Source organism: Amblyomma maculatum, chromosome 8 (genome assembly GCF_055883805.1).
Source record: "Amblyomma maculatum isolate TAMU_Amacu chromosome 8, ASM5588380v1, whole genome shotgun sequence".
Lineage (NCBI taxonomy): Eukaryota > Metazoa > Arthropoda > Arachnida > Ixodida > Ixodidae > Amblyomma > Amblyomma maculatum.
Window position 1 is genome coordinate 71,062,539 of NC_139351.1, and position 25,302 is coordinate 71,087,840.

The window sequence follows — 25,302 nt, forward strand, 5'->3', positions numbered from 1 at the left end:
GCGCAAGGCGCTATGGTCTAGTTTCTGTTTCGATCAGGGAGGTTGGCGCAGTGCGTGGTGCTTGCTTGTCTGCAGACAAACAAGCACCTACTGTAGTAGTATTTTGATGGGCAACTACAAGACATATAAGCGCATTTGACTAATAAAGGGCCAAAAATAAGCTCACAAAATGGCAAAGTAAATTTTTACTTGCGCAGATGTTGTACACGAGATGTCTGAGCCATAGAGCTAATACAAAAACTGAGCTCTGAAACAACTTTAACGACTGTAGCCATTGTACGATCATTCTTCACACCTAGTCCAGTTATAATCATGGCGGTTATATAAGTTACAATGTTGAAAATGGTGGAAAACATTACACATTAGCCAGGTCATGCCCACGAGGCGAGTCGGTGAGACGGCCGCAGCCGGCTGGTGCTGCGGTGCTGCTGTTTGTCACTCTCTACAACGGTGCTTGTTCCACGAGGAAGTTGTGCGGGTAGCTGAGTTGGAGTGGCGCAAAAGTTTGTGACCAGCGAATGTGCATGTAATCTTGGCATCAGCGTGTAGCCTTTTTTTGAGGAGCAGGCAACCAACAGAGATTCTGGCTCGGCGCTGACGTGACAGAACCGGCTCTGACCTCTCGGACGAAGTCCACGCACACAGCTCGAAAATGTTCATAAAACCGTTCAAGATCAAGTCCAACGTACGGCTTAGGAATACTGATCGGTCGGTATCTTTTTACGTTACTTATTTGCATTACCACAATGTCGCTGCTTTTTTACAGCCGCCCGAAAAATTGCCGCGGACTTCGTAATTCGATGAAATAACAAGCGGATTGATAGCTGCTTTTATACTGACTTATTTATTGACTCCTGCTTTTCTATGTTTTTACGTTTATGGGCGCACATTACCAAAAACTCCAATTGTAGGGGCTGCAGTGCGTTCCGCTACTGTTTCTTTGATGTGCACTGGCCTAATGCTTTCAGCAAACTTTGAGAAAGTCTAGTTGCCACTCTAGCCTAGCTTGCACACAGGTGAGCAAGCTTGTCCACAGCGTTCGAGTGGCCCTCGGTGAGCAGACAAGTCCAATTTCTCAAGTTTCAAAGGCATTGGCAAAAGCTCGAGAGGCAAAGGATAGCATTTGCTCTAGTATTTCATTTTGTCTGTACCATATCTCACTGGCCCTAGAACAAAATATAAAGCATGTGAAAAACCACTTCAACTAGTCTGCCTCATTTCTGCTTGGTCCAGGAAAAAAAAAAAAAAGGCAAAAGATGCCTCTATTAAGAGGGAAGTGTATGGTTTAATAACACATGGTTTGCTTTTGCTAACCATTCCTATAGTTGCTATTACCGGCCTGGTCCAAATAATAGCATGTTATTCAAGCGTCATGCACTCAAGGAATTATAAAGCAGCCGCACTCAGGACAGTGGAAGGCTAGAAACCGGCATGTGATCTCAATTGTCATGGTGCCATCGCGCATTAATGTTGAGGCTGTTGTGGATTAGCTCAGAGAGAAAGACGCAATGTAGTAATGTTTCACTGTGGCAACATCAGTCCGATCAATATGGTGCCTTGCCACTCACAGGCTAAATTTTCCCTATGCTGTCTTTATCTTTAGGTTGATTAAAGGGCTTGCACTGTACTGCAGGATGCACGCACAGTACTGAGCAGTACTGAGCATTGCTCGCACTGTCAGCGAGGGCCAATCTGCCTCTATCACAAGCTCAAGTGCTCCTTTCTTCCTCAACGCAGAAAGCGCCTTCGTGCTCAACTGGAAACGCAGTACCCTCGTCTCAGTGCAAGTCAGTTGGACTTGGTATGCCCCATGGGACGTGGTGGAGAGCTGTTCCAGCTGCGTCTCCTCTGCCATGGGGGAGAGGCCGTCGTAGCCTACAGCCTTGACACAGAGCCCATCTTCTTTGAGCAAAGCGGGGGCCGCCTTATGCCAACTGTATACACGCTATGGCGACTGCCTTCCTTACTACCGTACCTGTGTACATGGGAAAACGTGATTGAACGGCTGGCTGGTGAGTGTTAGGTCAGCGTAGTCGTTCGTCCGCAAGCCAGCCTGTTGTGCATGCAAGTGGTGTAGGCTGGGCACTGTTATTTTAATACATTCATTCTGGCCTTTGTAATATATGTCTCCAAGCCACACAGTAATCTTTGAGGGATGCCATAGTGGGGTAGCACTGGATAGATTATGACCACATTGGGTTCACTGGTACCACTGTAGTTTGGGACTTCATTTTACTTTGGTGGTTGCACTCTGTTGTGCTGTTCCACTGTGCTGCATAGACTGTCATTTATACATTGCAGACTGTGCGGCGCACAGATGACAGGAGGATGCTGTGTGGATTTTTGAGACATTGAGCAAAACTAAGCCCAATTACCTCTGTAGCTCAGCTACTACTCGGAAGACCTTTAATTTAAACCAACGCACCTGGTCCCAACTGAAGTTTGACTCTCATGCAGGTGCCAGAATTTATTTTTTTTTCTTCTTTTCTCCTCTTTCTCATCAAAGTTTCTCATATTCTCATGTAACATGCCTTCCAGGACATTTGCATGGGTATCCTACTGAGTTTATAACATGGCAGTAAGTATTCTCAGCATTTGGGATCTGAAGCTCAATGTTTAATGTCTGGTAAACAGCTTCTACACAGTTGCATTGTACAGCCCTTGATATCTTGTAACACCTAGAAGGCACGCTTGAAATACCCAGATGTGAGATTCCCATCCTATGAGTCGACATAACCCTTTCAGGTTGTTAATTGTGTGAAAAGATAACTTGTAGATTTTTTCGATAGTGTACCACTCACAGCAGCAATTTCATCGTTTCATGCAAAATTGGTACCCTTCTTATTGCAACTGTGCTGCATTTTAAAGCATTGGCTTCAAAGCTGCCGTTCATCGAAGAGGAGGTTCTGTGTTGAAATACCCATATCACGCGTTGATGTCTAAAATAAAAGTAACTTAAAAGAGGACCTTTAATGTGCATTGAAGGTTGTTGCATGTTCCAAATGACTTAACTTTGTAATTTAAATGATTTTACATAAGAATTTCCGCTAAGTCTAGGCAGGCTTCGAGCACGCGACTTGTTGGTCTTCAGCTAGGCACTTTACCGACTAAACCACGGAAGCACACTTTTATGGTGTAGGTACAAGCAGAAGTTTATATGTATGTTGTGTGGTCTTGTAAAGTAGTGCCTTACGAGTGTATGCTAAGGAATATTTATGTAATTAGAGTACCAATTGCAGAAGTAGTAATTAAGTGGGTAACATTGTTCATGTTGGCGTTTCATATCCTCGTCGCTTAACGTGACGTAGCAGCGACCACCAGAATACTCTCGTGATTTGATGTATGTCACTGCCCCAACATATGGTACGCGAGCACCACGGGTTGGGTCATTTCACTAAATAATGTTTCTCAAAAAAAGTGAGCTTTGATAGCATGCTCTTCACTGTTTGCATGCAGGATTATATTATCACCAATAACAATAACATTTTCTTTTGCGTTTCTAGTGTCATTTGCATATTAAAAAAATATGGGTGATTCCGCAGTCCATTTGATGTTTATTTGGAAAATCTTTATATTTCAGCACTGCTACTTTCAACCAATATGCGGCTTTGTACACAGTTTTATTGATGCCGGTCATAAGATAACAGTGGGCATCTTACATTGTATTCTTAAAAGACCCTAATATGTTGTTTAGTTTTTTAGACAGAAAAAAAATCATTTTTTTTTTTAATTTTAATAATGGGCATTACCTGAAAAGATTAACTGAGCTTGGAGGGCAATGATTATCTTCTCTGTATGATTAGCTTTTTGTTTGTTTGTAGAGATATTTATTATTAGATTTATTTTTATGAAAAACGTTCAGGAAATCCATTGTGCAAGCAGAACTGTCCCATTCAAGAATTGCTCACAAATCTTCCCCCAACACCCCATCCCATCTGGTAGGTGGTGCAGACTTTATGGCTCCAGGGCTGGTTAGCTACAGTGAACGCCTGTCAGGGGCTCAGCCAGGCGATGCGGTAGCCATCCGAGTGGCGAGGGCTGGCAGGGTTGCTGTGGCCGTGGGCCGCCTACTCCAGAGTCCTCAAGCCCTGATGACTGAGCCACGGGCTGGCAAGGCCGTGGCCATCACCCACGTCCTGGGGGACCAGCTCTGGGTGCATGGTGGCAAGCGGCCGCCACCCGAACTCGAAGGTGACTCTGACGAGGAAGATGAGGATAGCCAGCAGCAGCCACAGGTCTGTCCTGCCTTCCGGTCAAGCCTTTCGCTGCTATAGGGAGTGTGCACCTATGTCACAGTGGCAGCCTTGTTGTAGTGCATGAAGCAGGGTGAAAGATGGCAAGTGTATACCTAATTGGTTTATTATTACCTGCTTCGGCGTGCACTGCTGGAGCTTAGCTCTGCACCACAAAATGGCACCCGTGATGTCACCTGTATACGTCCCATAGCAATGAGTCCCACCCATTGTGGCGAGTTGGACCAATGTAACCAGCGGCAAGCTCAACCTGTCCTAATTTGTGTCCATTTTGCAGAGATCTAGACAGTGAGTACAGGAGAATGGGGTGGCTGACTTTTGTTCAGAAGCCCTACATGTTCGCCATGACTGCACCATTTAACCGAAACTAAACTTCTCTTCAAATATGTGTTTGAAGAACCTATAGGCTTCTTTTCCCCTTCGAAGGCAAAGAAAGGGTAGCTAGTAATGGCTTCCCAAGTAGCATGAACTGCTGGGCCAATATTGGTACTTCCTTGCCAGTGTCCAACACAACTTAGGGCCAGTATATTGCCAACATAGTATCATTATTGGGACAATTGTTTGTGCCACCTGGGTTCTTTCTGACAGTGTATGAACCTGCTGTCTTTCACTTTTGCCTGGTACTCCAAATCTGCTGTGACGGAAATGCCAGTGGCGATCTGCTGAGGTGCAGTAGCTTGAATGCCAGCCTGCCATATTTAAATGAGGACATGGTTTTTCTTATAATAAAATATTGGCACATCAGTGTAGGCACCAAATTTGGGTTGTATTTATTTTCTTGTTAATGATGTGAAACACATCACTATATCAATCACCAAGTGGTTTTTGCCTCTGGCCACTAAATAATTTATAACTGATTTTGTTTTTTCTTGCCTGTTTAGATTTCGGTTGCAACAGCCGAGCCATGATGTGATGTCGAAGTCAAGTCTAAGTCACGTGAGGGATGAAAAACTAAGATATAATCGTTGCGTTTTGACTTGTTATGATTTCTGTTCTTGAAGCAGACTGGCTTTAGCGTTATAGTGAATTAAAATGGCAGAGGAATGATTATATTGCTGATTTTCTTTAGAAGGTCTCCATCTGTTTTGTAATTGTGCAAGGTTTCCACTGCTGCTTAGCTCTTTGGGGGTGAAATGCTTAGGTAAAGGGTCTTGGTCCAAACTGCTGCGTTCATGCATAAGTGATTCATTCTGGTGTCCAACAACTTAACAACTTAACCCCGCATTATGCGATAAAGTTCGTTGGTGGCCTGTTCCCCATTCCTTTAACCCTGCTTACTACTTCCAGTTGCAGGAGGCTGACAACAAAACAGAAGAAAGTCCCTCAGATGCAGATGAACAGCACCCATCCGCACCCACCGAAGAGCCACCACCTCCTGCAGAAGAGCAAGAGGAAACCAAGGAGGAGGAGCAGCAGCAGCAGCCAGAAGAGACGGTTAGTTGCATACTACGCTTCTTCCTGTCACTGAGCCGAGAATGCACCATACAGGACTATAGCAGAGCACAGGAGTGACATAATGCATCCAGTATGGATAGACAATTCCTCTCTGTTTCAGAGTTATGCAATGTGGCTAAAGTGGCAACTGTCCCCTGTCCCCAGGTGCTTGTAATGTCTGTAAAATTTCACTTTTTTTCTTGAAGCAGATAATTGTCCTGAGCCCTCACGGACATGTATATACCTAGTTTTCATTCCAGCTGCTGTTGCTCCCATGGCAAAGTGCATTGCGAGGAATTTTCATTTCATGCCACTAGGTGCCGCCAGCTAAGGCACTCCTGCTTGCACGCCATCTCATCTGCTCATTCTTCTGCTATTAGAATGTTTACCCATCTGCATGTTCTTGCTTTGTAGCTTTTAATGCACCAGCACTGGTGAGGATGGCCAAGCACTTCTCGGTGTGTGGAAAAATCAGTGTTTCAACCTGTGTTAGTTTCTCTGCAGATGTTGTTTTTAGGTTTTTGGGCAGGGGTGTAGGAATATTTCAAATACAAATACAAAGTTTTCAAATACAAATGGAAGAATCATAATATGGGAGAGAAAGAAAGCCTTCAGATATCAAATTTGCATATCTGATCAGCCAAGACAAACGGAAATTAAGGAGTTGCAAGCATTGTTCATCCTGTTTATTTTGGATGACACATAGTATTTGCAAACAAAACTTAACCAGAAACACACAGAAGTGTATACCCTACTGAAAAATCCAGTATAAATTTCATACAGGGTCTGTAAACCGTCTTTTTCATACATGTTGGCTGTCTGCATTTAACATGAAATCCAAGTGAAAGCGACGTTTTTTCCCAATTTCATCAAGTGCATCAGTTGCGCACACTGTCGGGAAGGCTTGCGCTACCCTTTCTCGGTGCGATGCGGTAACAGTGGTCCCTGTTCAGAAAATGTCCCTGCCGCGTTTTTAGGATGCTTCACCGTATAGACCACTCTCTCGAGTATTGCGGTGAAGCGTGCAGTAAGGTGAAACTCGGTGAATTCGAAAATTTTTGATGTATTCGGTAGCTTTCGAATGTTTGGAAGATTCCAAACGTCAATTTTTCAAGTTGAACAAACATATTCTATTCATATTCAAATTTTAAAATATTTGCTCACCCCTAGTTTTGAGTTTTGAGGGCCTCTGTCAATTTTATTTCAGATGTGGATCTCTCAGTGCACATTGCAAAGCTGCAGTATGATGGGATAAAGTTTGTGCTTGCCAACAGAAATGAAACTAGAGTGGATAAGGCCTCAAGTGACTTGTGTTCTCATGTAGACATGTCATGATCTACCATCACATGTGTCAATGCAGATTAATGTGCAAAATAATAGTGTCCATCGTGGACTCAGCATAACGTTAGTGTTTTCCACCCTCTGTCTTCAGTCTTGGCCACAATATGGTAGAAATCGATGATACGAATCTCACAAAGTTGTAAAAAAACAAAAAATTAATGTGATTCGAAAGTGTTTACCATCCAAAACGAAAAAAAATCGATATGTGGAAACACAAAATTCCTTCTCACAGAACTACTTATAGCTAGTAGGATTTATTTAGGGCCACGCAGCTACAAGTTGCTACTTGTGACTGCATAACCCAGCTGATAACCCATAACCCAGTAACATTAGCAATGTGCAGCCTGCACGCTGCCACTCACTGTTCGCATTACGGACCACACGACTAGCAATGGCGGCATCGGGGTTGCATGGGCTGTGCGTAGTGCTCGAGGATGCAGTTGTGGCTTGCTCGTTCATATCTTTTGTAGTGGTGTAGGAGTGTGTTGCAAACATCTAAAGCTCAAGACATTGTATATTCAATGCACCTTGGTCAGAGAATATTACAAATTCATTTTTGGCACATGCATTAGCAGGCCAAGGGGTAGAGCATGCATTGATATAAGTAAAGCTGATTGTCTCCTGATCATGCACTAAGACCTGTTTGGTGCTGATTCATTCTGAAGTTCATATCAGCTGGCTTCATATTGTCACGTAGCCGTTTATGCCCATAACCAGAAGGTTGGGTTTTAATGGGGGGTTGACCTAGCAGGCGCAGGAGAGCAGGTCCGGAGCACCGAGAGACGGCAGCTTACTTCAGCTTCTTCTCATCGAACGCCACGGGGCTACTTCTTCGAGTCCACGCACGAGACTCTCGATGAGCAGCCGCCTAGCGGCTGCTGTTGCACACGCTACAATATCACTGCGATTCTGAGATTCTACTGCAGTCACCAATTTGCCTTTTGTATGATTAGAAGGGATACGAAACATGCTCAAGGGGACATGGATTTTCTCACCTTACAGCAGGTAATTTCAGATAATTGAGCAAAAATGTCTTATTATTTTGTCACCTCTTCGAAATTCAGTCTGTCTGCATTAGTGTTTAGAAAAATTCACCTTTCAAAATGACGGCACACATTCCACCATTTAGAAGGGGAGGACAGCAGCAGAATGCTTGTCCAAAAGACAGGCACCAGTTCAGCTCCGGAAGTGTGGAACAGATGCTATCCTCACAGTTCCCGCTCATATTATTTGACTTTGTCTGTGCTGTTTTCATTTTGGGTAGCGGTAGGGAGGGTGTCACATACTACTTGCACGTGTGGCCTTCAAGGTGGTGTGTGTGTGTGTGCAGACAGCCACAATGGATGCCCTTTTGGAGAGCTGCGTGCTATCAGCATTGCGAGCCAAGCTGGCGCTGCCCCTGCTGGCCAGCAGCCTCTATAGCGGCCACGTCCTGCCACGGTGTCCACCAGGCCGGCAGCTTGACATCCGACGCACCTCGTACAAGAAGCTGTCCACCTACCTGGCTCACCTGCAGGCTGTGAGCACAATCCCTACGCTGACAGTAGCTGCACTGCATTCTGCCAAAATTCCAATCCCTTTGCTGACACCCAAGTTGAGACTTTGATTCAGACTTGCTTCAGATTCAAGTGCCTTAATGCTTACTGGTTAATGGCTGTTTTAGCCAGTTGTAATGAAACCTAGCACCATGTCAGTGCCTTGAAATGATGGGACTACATATTAAATCTCAGCACCAATATCTTTAAAATATATACTCCGTTAAGATATATGCTCTGTTTCGTACATCAAGTGCAACGCTGCCAAAGCTAGAGCTCTTGTTTGCGCTCTCCGCATCTGCGATAAAAAATAGTGCCTGCTCTTGACGAGAGGAAATAATAGTTGCTTTGTCTGCAAGCTTAATACGTCTTACATTTGCCATCAACGTCATAAAAAGCACCTTTTTTAGGGAGAAAGGATCAGATTCGGTGAATTTGTGTGTTTTGTTTGTCGTTTTCGTTCGTGTCGCGTTTTCGTTGCCCCGCAACTCTGCCAGCTGTGCCCTCCGCGCTGCGCAACGCAGCGACCTCAACTGCCTTTTCGCAGCGGATTTTTTTATATGATCCGCACTTCGAAGGTGTTCAGGCATGCGAAGCAAGTTATTGAAAACGTGTATGCTCATAATAGAGCTTGTTTCTGCAGAAACCGCTCGGCCACAAAACGAGCGCGTAGTGATCCGCTTCCTTTTTTTTTTCTTGCGATTACTTGTGTAGCTTTCGCTGCGTTGCACCTGATATATGGAACGGAGTATAGGTAAGTTTATGATGGGACATAAACATTACCAGGTGCCGCAGCTAAATGTTACCAAGCAATCAGTGTGCTAGCACTGTGAAACCAGCCTAGAGCTATTGAAAGTAGCGTGGCTTAGTGTGCAGTATTTTTTTTTTGCTCAGAAATTTATTCATTGTTAAGGGCTAATTAGTTAACCTTAATTACTGCTTCCAGGAACAGAGTGTCAGTGCGGAAGTTGTAGATTGTCTTCGTAAACAAAGGTACCAGCTGCTGACACGTATTTCTCGCTCAATGCCTGTCATATCCTGCCTATGACCACTCAGTTCTTGGCCATGTCAGCTGCCAGTTACCACCCTCCAGAGCCACGTCCATCATTTTTCACTGACGACGTCGACGCCATATTTTCTGGAGAACAGGGCCTGTAACTTTGTCATGTTAAAAAATTAGCTCTTTATTCTTTAGTGGCTAATTATCTTAGGAGAAGAAAATAAAGTAGCATAGACCAGGCTACAAATTCTCAGCAACCCTGATATGTGTACAGCCTTAATATAAGCCTTGAGCTTTTCAGCATCTTTTTAAAACTCCTCTATATCTAACTAATGGTACAATATCGCATAACCTTACGTAACATCACAAGTTGGCATATGCATGTAAAGCGTCACATGTCAAGCTGATAATGCAATGTCCTGCCACATATCATAATTCCATAATTGTATATTGTTATGTGATGCCTTCTTGTGTCATGACGCCTTACATGGTGCATCAGTGCTTTGCTGTTAGCAGGTTACCTTTTGCTTGATGCGTGGTGGTTAAAAAATGTAACGGGCGTGCCATCCTGGCGAGAAATGGGCCTCATTATATGTGGTGCCCTTGCTCCCCAGGAAGGTGTGCTGTCACTGAAGGAGACCAGTCCCGGTGTCCAGAGCATTGTGTCGGTCCGCAGGGAACACCCGCGACTGCGCGGCATCTGCCACATGGACCTGCCACCAGCAGAGCCACCCGAGGCTACTGGCTACCGCTTCCCCACCATTCGGGAGCTGCGCACCGTCACTGCTGCCGTGCTGCCTCTTTTTCCGGGACGCAGGTGGGGACCCCAACCAACCAAACAACCGGAGACTAATACGTTGTCATGGAAAAGTCATGCGCGAGTCAGATGAATTAGAGTTTATAGCGCAGTGACATCTGTGACTGTGCGAACAAACCTTGCAGTCTGACTTGTGCCTTGTAACTTTATGGTAAGCTATGACAAGCACCACAGTATCTGAAAGGTGATTATGCAAACTACTACTTAAAAGAGACCCTTACAAAGTGCTCTTAGTGGGCAGTGTGGTTTTTATTTTTGTGTCTGTTGTGCCCCCCTTCGTTTTGTCACTGTTAGCATGCTGGGAGCTGTGTGGGCAAACTGGTGCGGTGCGAGCATTGCACGCACTTGGATCCCTCAGGCCTTTTTGGAACGAAACATAACGCAGTGCAATTTTCATTATTGTCACAAGTGTATGCTTACTCTTTGACGAAATGAGGGAAATACTTTTAGAAAGAATGAATGGGGTTTATTTTCAACTGCACTTAAAAAGACGCTGGTCAGAGAGCATTGAAGCTTGATCACACTAGCGTATTTTTACTATTGTAAGCCGGCTTGAATGTAAGTCGACCCCCAAAATCAAATGAAAAAAAAAAAAAAGAGAGAGAAGACGTTGACAGTACCATGCTTTGGTTTTGATTATGAGTCGACCCCCGTCCACCCATCTTCAGATTTTCAAAGTTGAAAAGGCAGCCATTGGTCATGTAAGTACGGTGCTCCAGAATTGTTAGATGTCTACCGATTGACCTTCAAGGAGAAATTATTCCCTATCTGCATCAGCGCTGACCCACACATTGTCACGCACAGACACAGCCATCCCTATGAAGGGGTAGCAGGTGATCCAAACCTTTGTCAGGACAAGCCGAGGTGCCCTTCTCTCCAAGACAGTGGGAGCATTCTAGTGTTGTGCTGTGAAGTCGTCTTGATGGAAGTGACATATTAAATTTTTAACAGTGTGCAACTAAGAATTCTTCATTAGGTGCAATAAAGACACCTTAGAAGTATTTAAAGGCAGATCCCTGTTTCGGTGGTGGCTCCTACGCAGCCGAGACTTCTTGGGAGAATTGTGCAATGGACAAGGAGTAGCCTGTGCTCTAGTAATAGTGTTGCCTCATCTCTAAGGGGAATGCATAGCCTCGACATTTACAATATTGGATCTCATACCTATCGTTGTGCCATAGCTAACCCTCTTGACCTTGGTAGAGAGAAAAAAGTTGGGAAGTATGTTCCGTTTCTTGCTGCGAGGTTTCCTTACGTTCCTTGCAAGAATGACTGAACTGTCTTAAGCTTTCATGATGTTGTGGTTTATTGTTCTTTTCCACCTGTACAGTAAAGGGCGTGCCTTGGGACTGGATGAGGTGCGAGCTGTTGTCCGCAGCTACGTAAAGGAAAACGAGCTGCAGGATCCACAGGACAAGAGGTGAGTGCGGGGGAAGGGGCGACGAGGAGCCATTGGTCGTGTGCACAGAACCTTGTGTGCTTCCATTCTTGGTGTATGCGCTGCAGGCTACTGGCCTGCCTTCACTTGCTCTGTCTTGTGTAGGTGGGACCCCAAGTAGTGATAACTACTCTAGGCCAATGCATTTATGCAGCAAGATCTCGTTGGTCTGCACATTTAAAGATTGGACAAAAACTCCGAATTATCTAAAGGCCCGAATTAATCATTGGCCTCGAAGAAACATCCAAAACCTATATATGTATCATAGTAAATTTGTTCAGTGACAACCTGGGCAGTAGTCTTCTCCTGAGGTGAAAACTGTGCAGCAAAGGCTGTTTTATTCAGTTAAGTCAAAAGCTTACCCTGTCCACTATATCAGGAAGTTAAATGCAGGAGTACTCCAATATGGTAAGAGTGCAGTCTAGAGGTTTGAGCATCCGCTTCGCATGCAGGAGGTGTGAAGCTCGATCCCTAGTGCCATCAGGTAGCCAAGGGTGATACAGCGGATGCAAGCTCTTCCCTGACCACGTGCTCAGGTTCGCTTGGGTTAAACACTCTGAAAATGAGTGACCCCAGCTTGATTGCAGAAAAAATGCCTATGCCATGGTACTTGTTGGCCAAAGTCCCCCGTGTGTGATGAAAATTCATCATCACAAGTATTGTCATCCAAAATGCCAGACACCTGCATGCCCGCTTTTGGAGTGGGACGTGATAGCAGTGGACCCTCCTCTCACAAGCAAAGTTTTTGCGTGCAAGGAGGCTGTGCCACACAGACTGACACCCAAAGTCGGGCGTGCAGTCTTGACACGCAGAAGCGATGAAAAAACTATGAGTGCGGAAGTGAGGTAAGCATATGCTGGTGTCAAAATAGTGGGACACTATAGGAAAAAGACTATCAACGTGCAAATTAGCTGCAAATAGTCCATAGCTGTGATCCGATGGAGCGCATGCACAGCCGTTCGACGCCGTCTGAAACTGTTAGAGCTGGACTGATTTTCAATGACGGTGCTCCCCAGTCTTCATCATGAATTCTGCTTTACGCCCAACACAGGTTTGTAGGTGACACTGCACCATGGAGTTCAGGTATAAGGAAAGCTATTTGCTCGTTGCACGCGATTTCGGTCATACTTCGACATGGATCCCAACTGGGATGCAGTTCAGATGAAAGCAGCGTAAGGCTAACAGCAACTTAGGCAAAAAGCATAGACTCCATAAACATATTTGGGCGTTGGCCAAATCCAGATATCTAGATTTTCATATTAACCGGCATTAAATTGGCAAGGTTCCATTGTAGCCGCACCTGCCTGGTTTGATTGCAACGTAGAGTGGTAATGTAACCTGGCAGCACAGCAGCTTAGGAAGCAGCCTGGCTTCAATGCATAGCGTGTCCACCGTTTTTCTGCAGGAGACGAACAGGCGCATGTTTCACAGAAATGGGCTGGAAAGGTGATGCCAAAATTATGGCAGTTAGAGCCGAAGGCCATTACACCTAAAGCACTTGTGTGAGTTTTTGTTGCTTCAGAACCAGTAAGCTGTTGCAGGCAAGTGGACCTATACTCTGAGCACAGCGGTTGATGGACCTCCGTCAGCTGCTGTGGTTCATGCACTTTTATCACCTACAGGCGTATGTGCTTACTTGCAAGAATCATAATCCTAAAAGCAGTGTCTGAACTCATCATCATCATCATCGTTGTCAGTCTATGTCCACCTCAGGGCAATGACCTTTAACATGTCCGCCCATATTAACCGGTGCTGTGCCCGCTGCTGCCACCCTTATCCTGACGAAGTGTGCAGTTTTGTTGCCCACTTAGCTTTCTGCCACCCCCTGCTACACCTGCATCATAGCGGGGGAGGGGGGTGCCTGCGCAACAGAAGAGCTCAACAAACTCTGCTAACACCGACCCCATATGCTGTGCAGTCTGGTGTGCATGGACCCCCACCTCAGTGACGTGGCGGCCTGCTGTGCGGAGCGGCTTAGCTGGGAAGAGCTCTTCAACCGGGTGCTGTCGCGTATGCAGCCTGCACACGAGGTGACGCCCGCGGGGGGTGGGACGCCCGTCGTCCACCGCGGCGCTCTGCCGCCCATTTCATTCACAGTCGCCCAGCGGACGGGCAACAAGAAGGTGACCCTGGTCGAGGGACTCGAGGCATACGGCATCGATGTTTCGCAGTTTGCCCACGAGGTGAGCTTTGCCAGTCTGTCGAGTCGGCCGCCATCACATTTGACCTGCAACCCCATTGTACTCTGCTGCACTAGATGTTGTATGAAGTGCATCCTGTTTCTTCTGTTGATAAACTTTGTACTGCTGATATCAAGCATGTGTACCCTCTATACCGGCTTCTTGTTGACTGGTTGCTTCATCATATTGGGGCGCTTGACCATTGGAAGCTTGCTAAAGTTTGTAAAGCTTGAAATGAAAACTAGTTGCTGGGAAAAACTGATAAAAGTGAAGCAATGCTTTGCAACTTGTGTGCTGCAGAAGAGAAAGGTGTGCCTAGGTTGTGGAGCAGTCTTGAACAAGTTATAACTTGTCAAGTGTTAACTTGAAATATTGCCTTGTGTGCTGACTGCTCTCATTAGGATTAGATTCACTTGTCTTAAGAATCAAAGTGTCCCATCTCCAAGTAATAATAATTAGGGATTAGAACCATGAGTGGCACAAGAAACTCCGGTTTCTTCATGCTCTAGTATGTATAGTGTCGAACAGTGCATACTGAACTTGTGCACAGAGCCTCACATTTAAAGGGACACTAAAGAGAAAAATGAAATGGACTTGCATCGACAGAATGCCAGTTCTTGGTTACAAAAAAGCCACTCTTACTGAAAACAGAGCTGTTATAAGGTAGTAAAGAGGAAGAACAGGAAAACAGGTATCGCCGCCACAGTCGAAACGGCCGAGGCTGACAAATGCGAATTACATTGACCGTTTGAATGCTGTAGTCGGTTTTGTCTCGAATATGATAACATGCTTTTATCACGCGTTAACGACGGCGAAAAGACAACGTAAATGTTGCAAGGCAAACATAAAAATATACTCATTTCGTCCACTTGTCGGTAGATGCCGCTAGTCTCTCAGCTAACACGGCGCTACAGGCGTCCACTTCAGTTTCGATTATGTTCCGGCTCAGGCACTTCGTGCGGGCTCAGATAGTTTGGTTTGGGCCTGCAGCGCCTGAAATACGAGCTCGGAGCAGCAGATGCGCCTACCATAAGTGCGTATCAAATGAAGATCATGACTCAGCATGCACCTGCGAAGCATTTCTCATTCTCCGCTCCCCAGGCGCCAGCAATCACGAAGTCTCCTCTTGCGTCATAGTGTGCGTCATCCTACCCTACTACGTAGTAGGAGAAAACAGTAGTTGAATTCGACCGGCGGGAACAAAAAAAAACCTCAACTTCTTATCGCAATATCTCAGCAATAATTCGATTTTTTGCTGCCGGATATTCAGCGACAGTGTCACCAAATGCCGTTTATTAGATTTTGATAGCATAATTGGGTGTCTTTAGTGTCCCTTTAAAATATTTTAACTTCAAGATATGTGGCCTTCACTGTGCAGACTGGACATGAACATGGGTGGGGCTCATTTGAAAGAAATTCTAGAGAATATGAGAGAGTTTCTGACCAGGCCAGGTGCAGTGATCTCACCGAGTTATGCAGCAGTGCCCACTGTCAAATATATATTGTTACGCATGCTGCTAGTGTTGTGCATGCATCTGTTCCCTTTTAGCGTAGTTTTTGATAGCATAGTTTTTAGCATAGTTTTTCCTTTTAGCATAGTCTTACAAGCGTGAGCTGTTGGTGGCATGCAGGTGCAAGTGGGCGTAGCAGCCAGCGTATCCGTGACCCCACTAGCCACTGGCAAGCAACAGCTGCTGGTTCAGGGAAATCAGGTATGTTCCCATTGTTGGAGAGCTGCTGTCCCTTTTCCCTGTGCGACAAATACTAGTTAGCTACATGGGAAGAATAGTCAGTGGCACTTGTTTGTTGGGAAATAAATTTTGATGCGCCAGGGTGTGGTTTTATGCACAGTAGTGCTTACTCAAGGGTTCCAGATTAATTTTGGCTACCTTGCATTGCTTAATGTGTACCAAATTCTTAATACATGGGAGCAGTTAAGTTTCATTCTGCGCACGCACCTGCTCATAAAAATGCAAACGCTCTTTTATATATAGACTACATTAACTTCCAGCTTCTTCAGTGCGTGGAGTTTCCAGTATTGCAGTGCAAGCTATGCTTGGGTCCTCACTTGTTAAGGCATGTCCACACTTGCGACTCGCGGAGGCTGTGCGACCGTTATGGTCAAAAAGCAACTGTCACAAGTAGTCGCATTGGCCAGAAGCGATAGTCGCTAGCCATTTGAATACTGCTTGAATCTCTAGCTTTGCAACTGCTGTTCACAAAATGGTAACCAATCAGCAGCTCAACTGAAGTGAACAGAAGTTAGCTTTACTCTACTTGATGTACAGTTTCCAATAAAACTGATTCGGCAGGGTGCCCGAGGGTTGCATTTGCAAGTGTGCACATTGGTAGAGCTGAGTGACTCCCTGGTCGCATGCGACAGCCTGTCACATGCCCTTTGTGACTCACAAGTGTGAATAGGTGATTAAGCCCTTAAACTTCGGTACATAATTAGCTACTCTGGGTGAGGGCAGCGACGCAGGGGGCACGACAATAACGCGAAGAGGCAAAGTGTCCCCTTAGTTACTGGCCATACCTGAATAGTGTGCTACAGAAGTTAATTATGCAAGACCTGCTAGCCCCAATTGTAGTGTCCGTATGTGTGGCGCAAACGGTTGATGAGTCTGCTACAGAAAAGGAAGTACAGTTATAAAAAGTCTTTTTCGGGGGTAGCAAGCTAGTGTGCCATGCTGCAATCTATGCCACACACATTGGCTGACAATGGCATTCTTTGCCCTGCCGTCACAGGTGATCTTCTTGGAGCGGCTGTTGACTGGTCCGTCATACGGGGTGCCACGCAAGTACCTCAAGGGTCTTGAACATGCAGTTGCGAAGAAAAAAGGAGGTGCTAAGAAGTAGGCTCTGAGACTGGTCTCACTCGCCAGAAAAAAAAAGTCCGCATGGCCTTTCTCACTCGCCAGAAAAAAAAAGTCCGCATGGCCTTCATTGCACTGCCGACCAGCCATGGCTGTCTCCTCGGTGTAACACCATCATCTTCGAAGCTGCGTGGAGCGCCACACCCAGTTGAAAGAACTGGAGGGGAATTGTCACAGCACATGATGCATGTGCACATCTGTGACTCGGCATAACAGGGGCACGCTTTGAACATGCATGAGCCCTTTTTCATGGCTACGAGGCATGGCCAGAGTTTGTGGGAGTTTCTGTGCCATTATTTTATCTCTTTGAAGGAGTGAGAAAAGAAAGCTCCTTAAAACACCAGCAGCTTTTGGGCACCTGAACTGACCTGCCCTGGGCCGCATCAGATTGCAGTGCAGTCAGCTCACCATGTGTGGCTTCAGATGTAACAGTGTGCTGCTTTGGTGATGCCAAAATCTGGCAACAAATATAGAGCAACTGCAGTAGTGACAGCATGTGAAGCCACGAAAATGAGCGAAGAGTTTCAGAATGAAGGGGTAACACGAATGTCCGGCTCCCATTCTGAGCACTGTGTTCTGTTTTTGTGTTTGTTTTATGATAGATGAAAAATAGAGGTGTCACTCTGAGTCTGTACTGACATGCTTCATGTGGCATCGGTTGGGCAGATCACGTGTTCACACATGCTCGTTTATACAGTAGCAAACAGAAATATGATAGTTTGAAATTTTTTCTACCTGTTCAATATATTTTAGAAATGAACCATCATTCTACTTTGCTCGAAATATTTTGGTGCAATAGTGCCGTTTTACTCTTCTAAGAGTTGTTGGGGCAAATTTGTCTTATTTATATACTTTGTTCTTTTATCCTTTTCCTTTTGTAGGCGCTTCCAGTCGTATTCTTTTTCCTCTTATTCTGTATTCTAACTTTCTGTTACTTTAAAATGATATGCTGAATGGGTACTTCTATCAGTGTATATTTTCATAAACAGTGGGCAAGACAGAGAGTCACCAAGACTGGTCAAATAGCTATTATACACGGCCACAATTCCAGGATGGAACGCCATCAACATTCAGTGCTTGTCAGAGTAACACAAACGGAGGATTTGCAAGCTTTGACAGTATAAAGACTCAAAGGAGGTTTATCTTTTTGATCTATATCAGGGCAGGCGACATTGACAAAGTATACTGCCAAAAAAAATTGTAGAGATTTAACATAGTTGAACTGAGCGGGACATGCGAAAGTCTTTGCGCACAGATGAAAGTTGACAGAGATGACAAGGTGCAAATGACAGCGCAAATGTTTGTTGTAGTCTGCACATGGAGTGATCAGCTGCAGCTTAGCTATGCCATTCCATGCTCACTTCCCACAAGAAATTCCTGGGTTCAAATCCACTCCACTCCCGTCTTTTTATTTTTTTTTTAGCTTAAAAGCGCTACAAGTAAACATGCAAACTTTAGGCGATTTTTCTAGGCTCTGAGCCTCCGTGTTGGAGAGTTCACACTAAAAGGCGTTCGCGCGAGGCAAGAAAACTCACTTCACCCTGTTATTGATGTTTACAACGATTTTCCCCTGGTTTCAAAATTTAAAGTGCCCCCTATAAGCTGTGAAGTGTCAAGTGCCATTTGCTGAGCAAAATGGATGAAGTGCAGCTCGATACCTCCACGCCTGCGAAAATAATCGAGGTTGCAAGATAACATAGGCAAATGAATGCATGGTGTGGATAGGTGGCGTATGGAAAATAGTGGTTTTGTTAGACGAATCGAACTTCTTGCACGTGGAAATGATAGGGTTCATTCTATAATTTGCCCCATATGCACTTTATGAGAACCTTGTCATCAACCTCCCATGATTAATCATAGAGGCTGGACATTTTGGCGAAAGTCTGGTTCTCCTTTCGTGAAGTTGGCCTCCTTCACCGAATTCTGGACACAATGAGCAAAGAGGTGTATAAAAGAATATTAGTTTAAAATATATGGTTCCGGTCGGATGCAAGACTCTGAGCTTTTGGATATGAGTTTAAACAGAACAGCGACCAGGAGCGCTTTTCTACCCTTGTGAGAAATTGGTAGAAGATGAGGAGAGCGGGCCTTATGAAGTGGCCAAGCCAATCTGCTCAATTCATTTTTTCATAATAGGCTTCATCCATCATCTGAGGAGCAGAAAGCGAGCAGAATTTAGGATAATTTTGACCAGCTACTACAAGAGTGTCGAAACATAAACTAGACGGTTACTGACAGCTTTCTGGACGCCGTGTCTCGGCTTCGTCAGGAAGTCTTCGGTAAAAAATGACTTGTATGCGAAGTACTGATGATGGCACATTATTTTTGGTGCCTCTTTTGGTAACGAAAACCTACATTATTGTCTATACTTTCATGCAGTGCAAAAAACAGTTATCGACTGAATTTGCTTTGGGAACAACCTGTGCTTTAATATGGTGACAAACTTGGTTGCAAACTGACACACTGTCTTCCCACTGAGCTCATGCCCATGTTTTAGTGCAGTAAAAAGAAACAAAAAATGACTAAAAACTCAAATATCATATTTTTTGTTCACTGCTGTGGATATTGGATTGCACTGATCCAGGTGGTGATTTCAGAAGTAAATAAATAAATGGTTGGTTTGGTTTTGGGGTTCATCCCACAGGCTGACGGACACTGTAATGAAGGGCTCTGAAAATTTCGACCACTTGGAGTTCTCTGTACACTGACATCAAACAGCACATGTGTGCTTTGCTTACCACATGTGCTTTGCTTGAGTCTTTGGGTTCAGCACTAAGTGCCATATGAGCCACCACTGTGGGGTAAATAAATAAATGAATAAAACTGAATGAATATCTCATTTTGAAACATTGCAGGAGTCTTATTTTATTATTTTAAATAAATAAGTAAATAAAGCAACAGATGCCTCTAATGTGCCAAAAGAGTGAGTCATTCAGTTTGCTTTCACGAATTATGTGTTATAAGTTCTCAATACCATTTTGCTGTGTGCAAATTCCAGTTCTTTAAGTTAGTTACCAAAGGAAAAATTCTTGAACCTATCTGAGCAAGAAATATTAAAAGAACAGACCGACACTGCACTCGCCCACGAACATGTCACCAAGTCAATCCGATTCGGTTAGTTACTTTTTTCCGCTTAAATGCTCCCGCATCGACATGACAGTTGTTGGGAAACGCATGAATCCCCTGTCCCATTTTAACGACTGCGCGTAATTATCACGAGACATTATGCGTGCGCTGTTAAGGAGGATGATAAGAGGAGGGCACACTGGCCACCCCCCACTGCCTTCCACTCTCCCGCAGCGGCTTTCCCTCATTCCGCCTGGCATAGCCGTAGCACCTCCCGTGATTTCCTCGGTCTTTCGGTGATTTCGGGCCAGAGGGGACATACACGAGTTACGTACTCTAAGCAGGCTTTAATTTGTTCGAGTAATTGCAAAACTTCAAAAACAACGCTCAAGTACAACCGCCGTAGCGAGCGAACGTTCCGCTCGCGTATGGGGGTGAAATAAAAACCCGCTAAAAGGGGAAGCACACGCAAAGAGGTAAGATGAGTGTTCTGCTCACATCGTGTGGCTACGCGCTCTCGGCCCGCAGCGGTCAGTGCTATACGATGACCGGGCGGTTCAGGTGCACGGCGGCGGCGGTCTCCTCAGCAGAATGTCCGAACCACTCGCGTGCGCGTTAACACGCCGACAAAGGATGATGACTTTGGGATATCCTTGGGGAGAGAATACTGGGCGTGGGTTGTGCCGTCCTGAATTGCGGCGGCACTCTGCGTCCAGAAGGGAGGGGGGGGGGGGGGGTCGCTTTCGTCTGCTTCAGCGCCGTGGTCCGGACGGGCGGTAGAGTACCTGCAGCAGGGTAGATAGGCTGGTCTCCTCCAGAAAGGCCAGAGGGAGTTGCGAGGGGATTTCTGGTCAGGAACAGCAACTGGCCCTCTGGCAGCAGGGAATCCTAGCTCGCCTCCAGCCGTCGGCGGTAGGGGTCGCGTGCCGGACACATCCAACGTGCCCGCGTCTCCGCACAAGAGGCAGGCAGAGGAGGGGGCCGTATATATTTCTCCGTGGGCGTCCACGAACCTCCAGTGCGGCAATACGCGGTTAAAGGCCCTACCCTCAGCAGTACGCCAATCAGGCTGGAAGGTCTTTACCGCCTTCTTGAGGGGGGTGGGCCGGAAAAGTCGGAGGGATCGAGTCGTTTGTGCCGCTTTGGCAAGTGTGTCGGCCTCATCGTTGATCTGGAACCCAGTACAACGACAGATGGGAGCCGGCATCTCCCAGGGCCTGTATACGAGCTCGTAGACAGCGAGCCGATATTGTTGAGAGCAGTGGGGCTTGGTCAGGAGCTTCAGGGCCGGCCTTTAGTTGCACAGGATGACAACGGGGCCTGCGGTCGGGCAGGTTTTGAGGAAGTCCGCCAGCATGTGGAGCCCCGCCAGTTCAGCTGCAGTAGAACTGCCCGGGAAGGACAGCCTGCAATAGCTACACACCCCTCTCCGTGGGGCCGTTATCGCAACTGCAGCCTGATCGACCCGTGGATGGCAGCACCGAGCCGCCGGTTGCGACGGTATGAGGGGACGGCATTCCACTCCATTCCGCGGATGCAGCGTCCTCGCTAGCGACGGGCGATCGTGCACGACGGGTCCTACCGTGTGTGACGCACACTCCGTGCCCGCTATCCACCGGCATTTGTCGCGGAGTAGCGGCGGAAAGGCAGACCGTCCCCCTCATATCTTCACAATGGGGGCGGAAATTGGTTTTCTGCACGGTGAAGAAGAGGGTGCTTGCTCTCTTTGCACTCTTCCTAAGGGCAGCAGCGGCTTGGTCAAGGGCAGTAGCAGGGAAGCGGCGCTTGTTGACCCCATCAAGTTCCAAAGTGACCTGCAAAGGGGAACGTGTTGGCGGCGGAGGAAGAATCGAGTACCCTGAGGTGGGTCCTATGAGGTCTGAATAAGTAGCCATCACATGCCGCGCTCTGCGCGGATGGGCCAGCACAGCTCCATCTGGGGCTGGGACTGGTAGGTCAATGCCGCTTGCGGCGGGGGCTAGCCTGCCACCGAATTTTTATCTGTTGTAGGCCGTCATTGCACCCGCCACCGTTTAGGTGGTGGGCGACGGCTGTTGCTGCGCGCGTATTTCTCTCCCTCTTCTTTTTCTTTACTTTCTCTCTTCTGTCCACACGAGGCAGCGGAGGTGGCTGGCCCTCCGGGGTGGTGCAGTGGTAAGAGTCTCGACTACTGTGCCGGAGTACCCGGGTTTGAACCCGACCTCGGCGGCTGCATTTCGATGGAGGCGAAACGAAGAGGCGCCCATGTGCTGTGCGATGTTAGCGCACGTTAAAGACCCCAGGTGGTCGGAATTACTCTATAGCTATCCACTACTAGCCCTTAACACTCCAATCCTCGGCAATTTTTTATATAGACTTTGCATGCATTTTCTGCGCCCATTGAAAACCTCACATAGCAGTAGTGGAGTTTTCTCACAACCGGCATCGTCGTATATGTCAGAAGGTTTTGCCACTGTAGCTGCGAACAGGTAGAGCGGAAAATGGCAATCGAGAGGCACGCTATTGCTGCTTTCAAAACTGCGCACAGCTACGTGCTCAACCGGCTAGTTGCCTTTGCCGCGCGCGGGCGTGAATACTTAAAACGTCCAAACCGAAACTATACGAATAGACTGTTTTGCGGCGACAGTTATGGTATATTCGACTGGCAGCCTTGATGTTCCAGCTCAGAGCTGCCAGATCCTCCTCTGACTTCGAGTCACAGTTGGAGGAACGCTGAGCAAGCCGAATGAAAGATGCTCTCTCGGAGCAGAAACTCAACGGAAAAGGAAAGCAACGAACGTCCTGCCCAACTATTAAATTGACGAAGCCTCGAGAGAGGACAGCCAAAGCCACTGTTAGAAATCTTCGGCCATTTTCTCACTGGCCGTAGTACACTCTACCGTAGCGCTTAAGTGAGAGGTGCGCGGGCTACACTGTTGATTACTCTTCTAGAAACTTTCAAAGGGCTATACGCGGTAGTCATCTTCTACTAATGTGCCAACCAAACAGTCAAAGCTGTAACTCCCGCCCGCGGTGCAGTAAGTCGTCACCAGAGTCCGTATCGGGCCCGAGCGGGCCCGAGCGGGCAGACATGCATGGCCCGTCGATTAAGCAAACGTGCGCAGCAAACACACAACACAAAGCGTTCCGCCCGCGTACCGGGTGAAAGAACATGAGGAGGAAGCGCACGCGCGGAAAAATAAGCGTTCTGCTCACAGCCCGTGGCGGTCAGTCGCACACGATGGGTGACGGCGGCGGTCTTCTTGGTAGACGCACGACCTGTACGCGTCTGGCGAGGCGCGGTTCCTCACCAAAAACTCGCGAGTCGTCGTGGGCCTTTGAAAGGCAGCTGGGATGGCATATGTGCCCTCTTCAGCAAACCTACCGAACGACGCGCGCATGGCATCGCGCGATAATTACGCACAGTCGTTACATATACCTCACTTAGGTGTGTTTTACACTTTATACCATGCGGCTCAGTCTGGAAAGGTATTTGGGAGACTGCGTCCTGTGCCATTCTGTAGAGCAGTTGGCTGTAAAGCAGTTGTAATAAACGTAATTATGGCTCTGAAACTTACCAGCAACATAACTAGATACCGCTTGAATTCGAACTGTGCGCTAGATAGGAAATTTTATGCAATGCAGAAATCTGGGCGAGTTGGTGAACATTCATGCGTCTTAATTTTCATCTGCTATATGTGACGCCACTCATTTAATGAAGTCAGTCTTTTGGATACTGCGTCACTGGGGTCAACTGTTTCTATAAATTACGCAATCACCAGCGAAGAATCGTACGCTAGATGATAGATGTTATGTCATTAATATAAATTAAAAATAGCAGAGGCGCTAAAACTGATCCCTGTGGGAACTCCGGATATGAAGCGCGAACTGTTAGACTAATACTCTTTAATTTTGATCCGTTCGAAGCAATTTCTTAAAGGGACAGAACACTAGCCAAAATATGTCATCAGATTATGATGGAGACGAAAAGACCTTGCCTCATATAGTACAGATCGAGCACTACAATATCAAAGAAAAGAGGCTTTACAATTTTAATTTGGCATTGAAAATCACATCGAAACAACTGAGACGCTATCTAGCGGAGAAACTCTAGTACTTTCGGTGTAGTACCCCACGTGACTACATGTTAGAAAAATATCGCTGATTTCCGCAAACGCACACCGTTTCTTTCTTCTAGGAGTTCCTGTCATAATTCATTATCTTTTGCTTTCTCCATTACGTCCTTAAATAAAAACCACCCTTACTCTCGCACCGCGAGAGGCATGCTTTCTGGTTTTGCCACTAGATAGCGCCACAGTGTTTGGAATTTCGTGAAGCTAGTCTAGTGCCGTTGGACTTTGCATAAGCTATCCAACGATATACGACTTGTAGCTATAGCATGTATTTTAATATTTATTCACAATTATGCAATTAGCCGTAATTAATTAGCGCAATTAGCTGTGAATAATTAAAACGTGCAGTCTAGTGCTGTTGGACTTGACATAAGCTATTCAACGATATACGACTTGTAGCTATAGCACGTATTTTAATATTTAGTCACCATTATGCAATTAGCAATAATTAATTAGCGCAATTAGCGGTAAATAATTAAAACGTGCAGCTAGTCCAGTGCTGTAGGACTTGGCATAAGCTATCCAATGATGTACGACTTGTAGCTATAGCATGTATTTTAATATTTATTCACAATTTTGCAATTAGCTGTAATTAATTAGCGCAAAACGCTACTAATATGCTCAGGAACCATTCATGATGCCATACACCAACATTAATCCAAACGGCGTTGCCATGCAGCAAAGAAATATCCGTAAACGGGCCGCGCGCTTGACTGCGCGCCTGTATGTTTTGCCCACCCCAAGATGGCGGCATGTTGGCGTCACTTTTTGGACGTCACCTCCACTCCAGAAGTTTTTATATATTCGGCTTGAAGAGGTGGCCCATCTGGCCCATCTGCGGTCGCTCTTCTTGCTTTGGCAACGACGCGCCATCTGCAGCGCGGCGTGGCTACCGACCGGGTTTACCCGACGGTTGAAGAGGGGCCCCATCTGCGGTCGCTCTAAAGATCAAACGTGGCTACCTGCCGGATTTACGCGACGGGCTGAAACAGCGTAGTATTGCTTACGCAATAAAATTACTCTCTCTCTCTCTCTCTCTCTCTCTCTCACACTTATTCAGTTAAGCTTCTGCAGTACTCTCAAATTCTTTTGAGCGCCCGAGGGCGTGCTGTTCGTCTACCTTGAAGCGTTTGCTTGCCCATTTTCTACAGAGTGGCTGGACCGCCACAGCTCGGGTACATTGGTTGTGTAAGCGGTCTGGCAGGCGGCGCCCGGCTGCATCTGCGAGTAAAGTCCCTCGATAAAGAGAAAGT

At 46.3% G+C, this 25,302-nt stretch overlaps 1 protein-coding gene across 2 annotated transcripts; it reads left to right on the forward strand.

The window, feature by feature from the left end:
• Nucleotides 1-151: 151 nt before the first annotated feature.
• LOC146181446 (eukaryotic translation initiation factor 2D-like) lies at nt 152-17,252 on the forward strand. 2 transcript variants are annotated; one of them, XM_084576485.1, is made up of 11 exons: nt 152-708; nt 1,738-2,012; nt 3,943-4,235; nt 5,541-5,687; nt 8,359-8,547; nt 10,178-10,380; nt 11,708-11,797; nt 13,734-13,998; nt 15,627-15,707; nt 16,744-16,900; nt 16,937-17,252. In XM_084576485.1, the coding sequence occupies exons 1-10, from the start codon at nt 653-655 to the stop codon at nt 16,852-16,854; spliced, it is 1,710 nt and encodes a 569-aa protein (XP_084432611.1). In that variant the 5' UTR covers nt 152-652; the 3' UTR covers nt 16,855-16,900; nt 16,937-17,252. The 2 variants fall into 2 exon arrangements, with proteins under 2 accessions (XP_084432611.1, XP_084432610.1); XM_084576484.1 differs by having other exon boundaries at nt 16,744-17,252.
• The last annotated feature ends 8,050 nt before the right edge of the window (nt 17,253-25,302 follow it).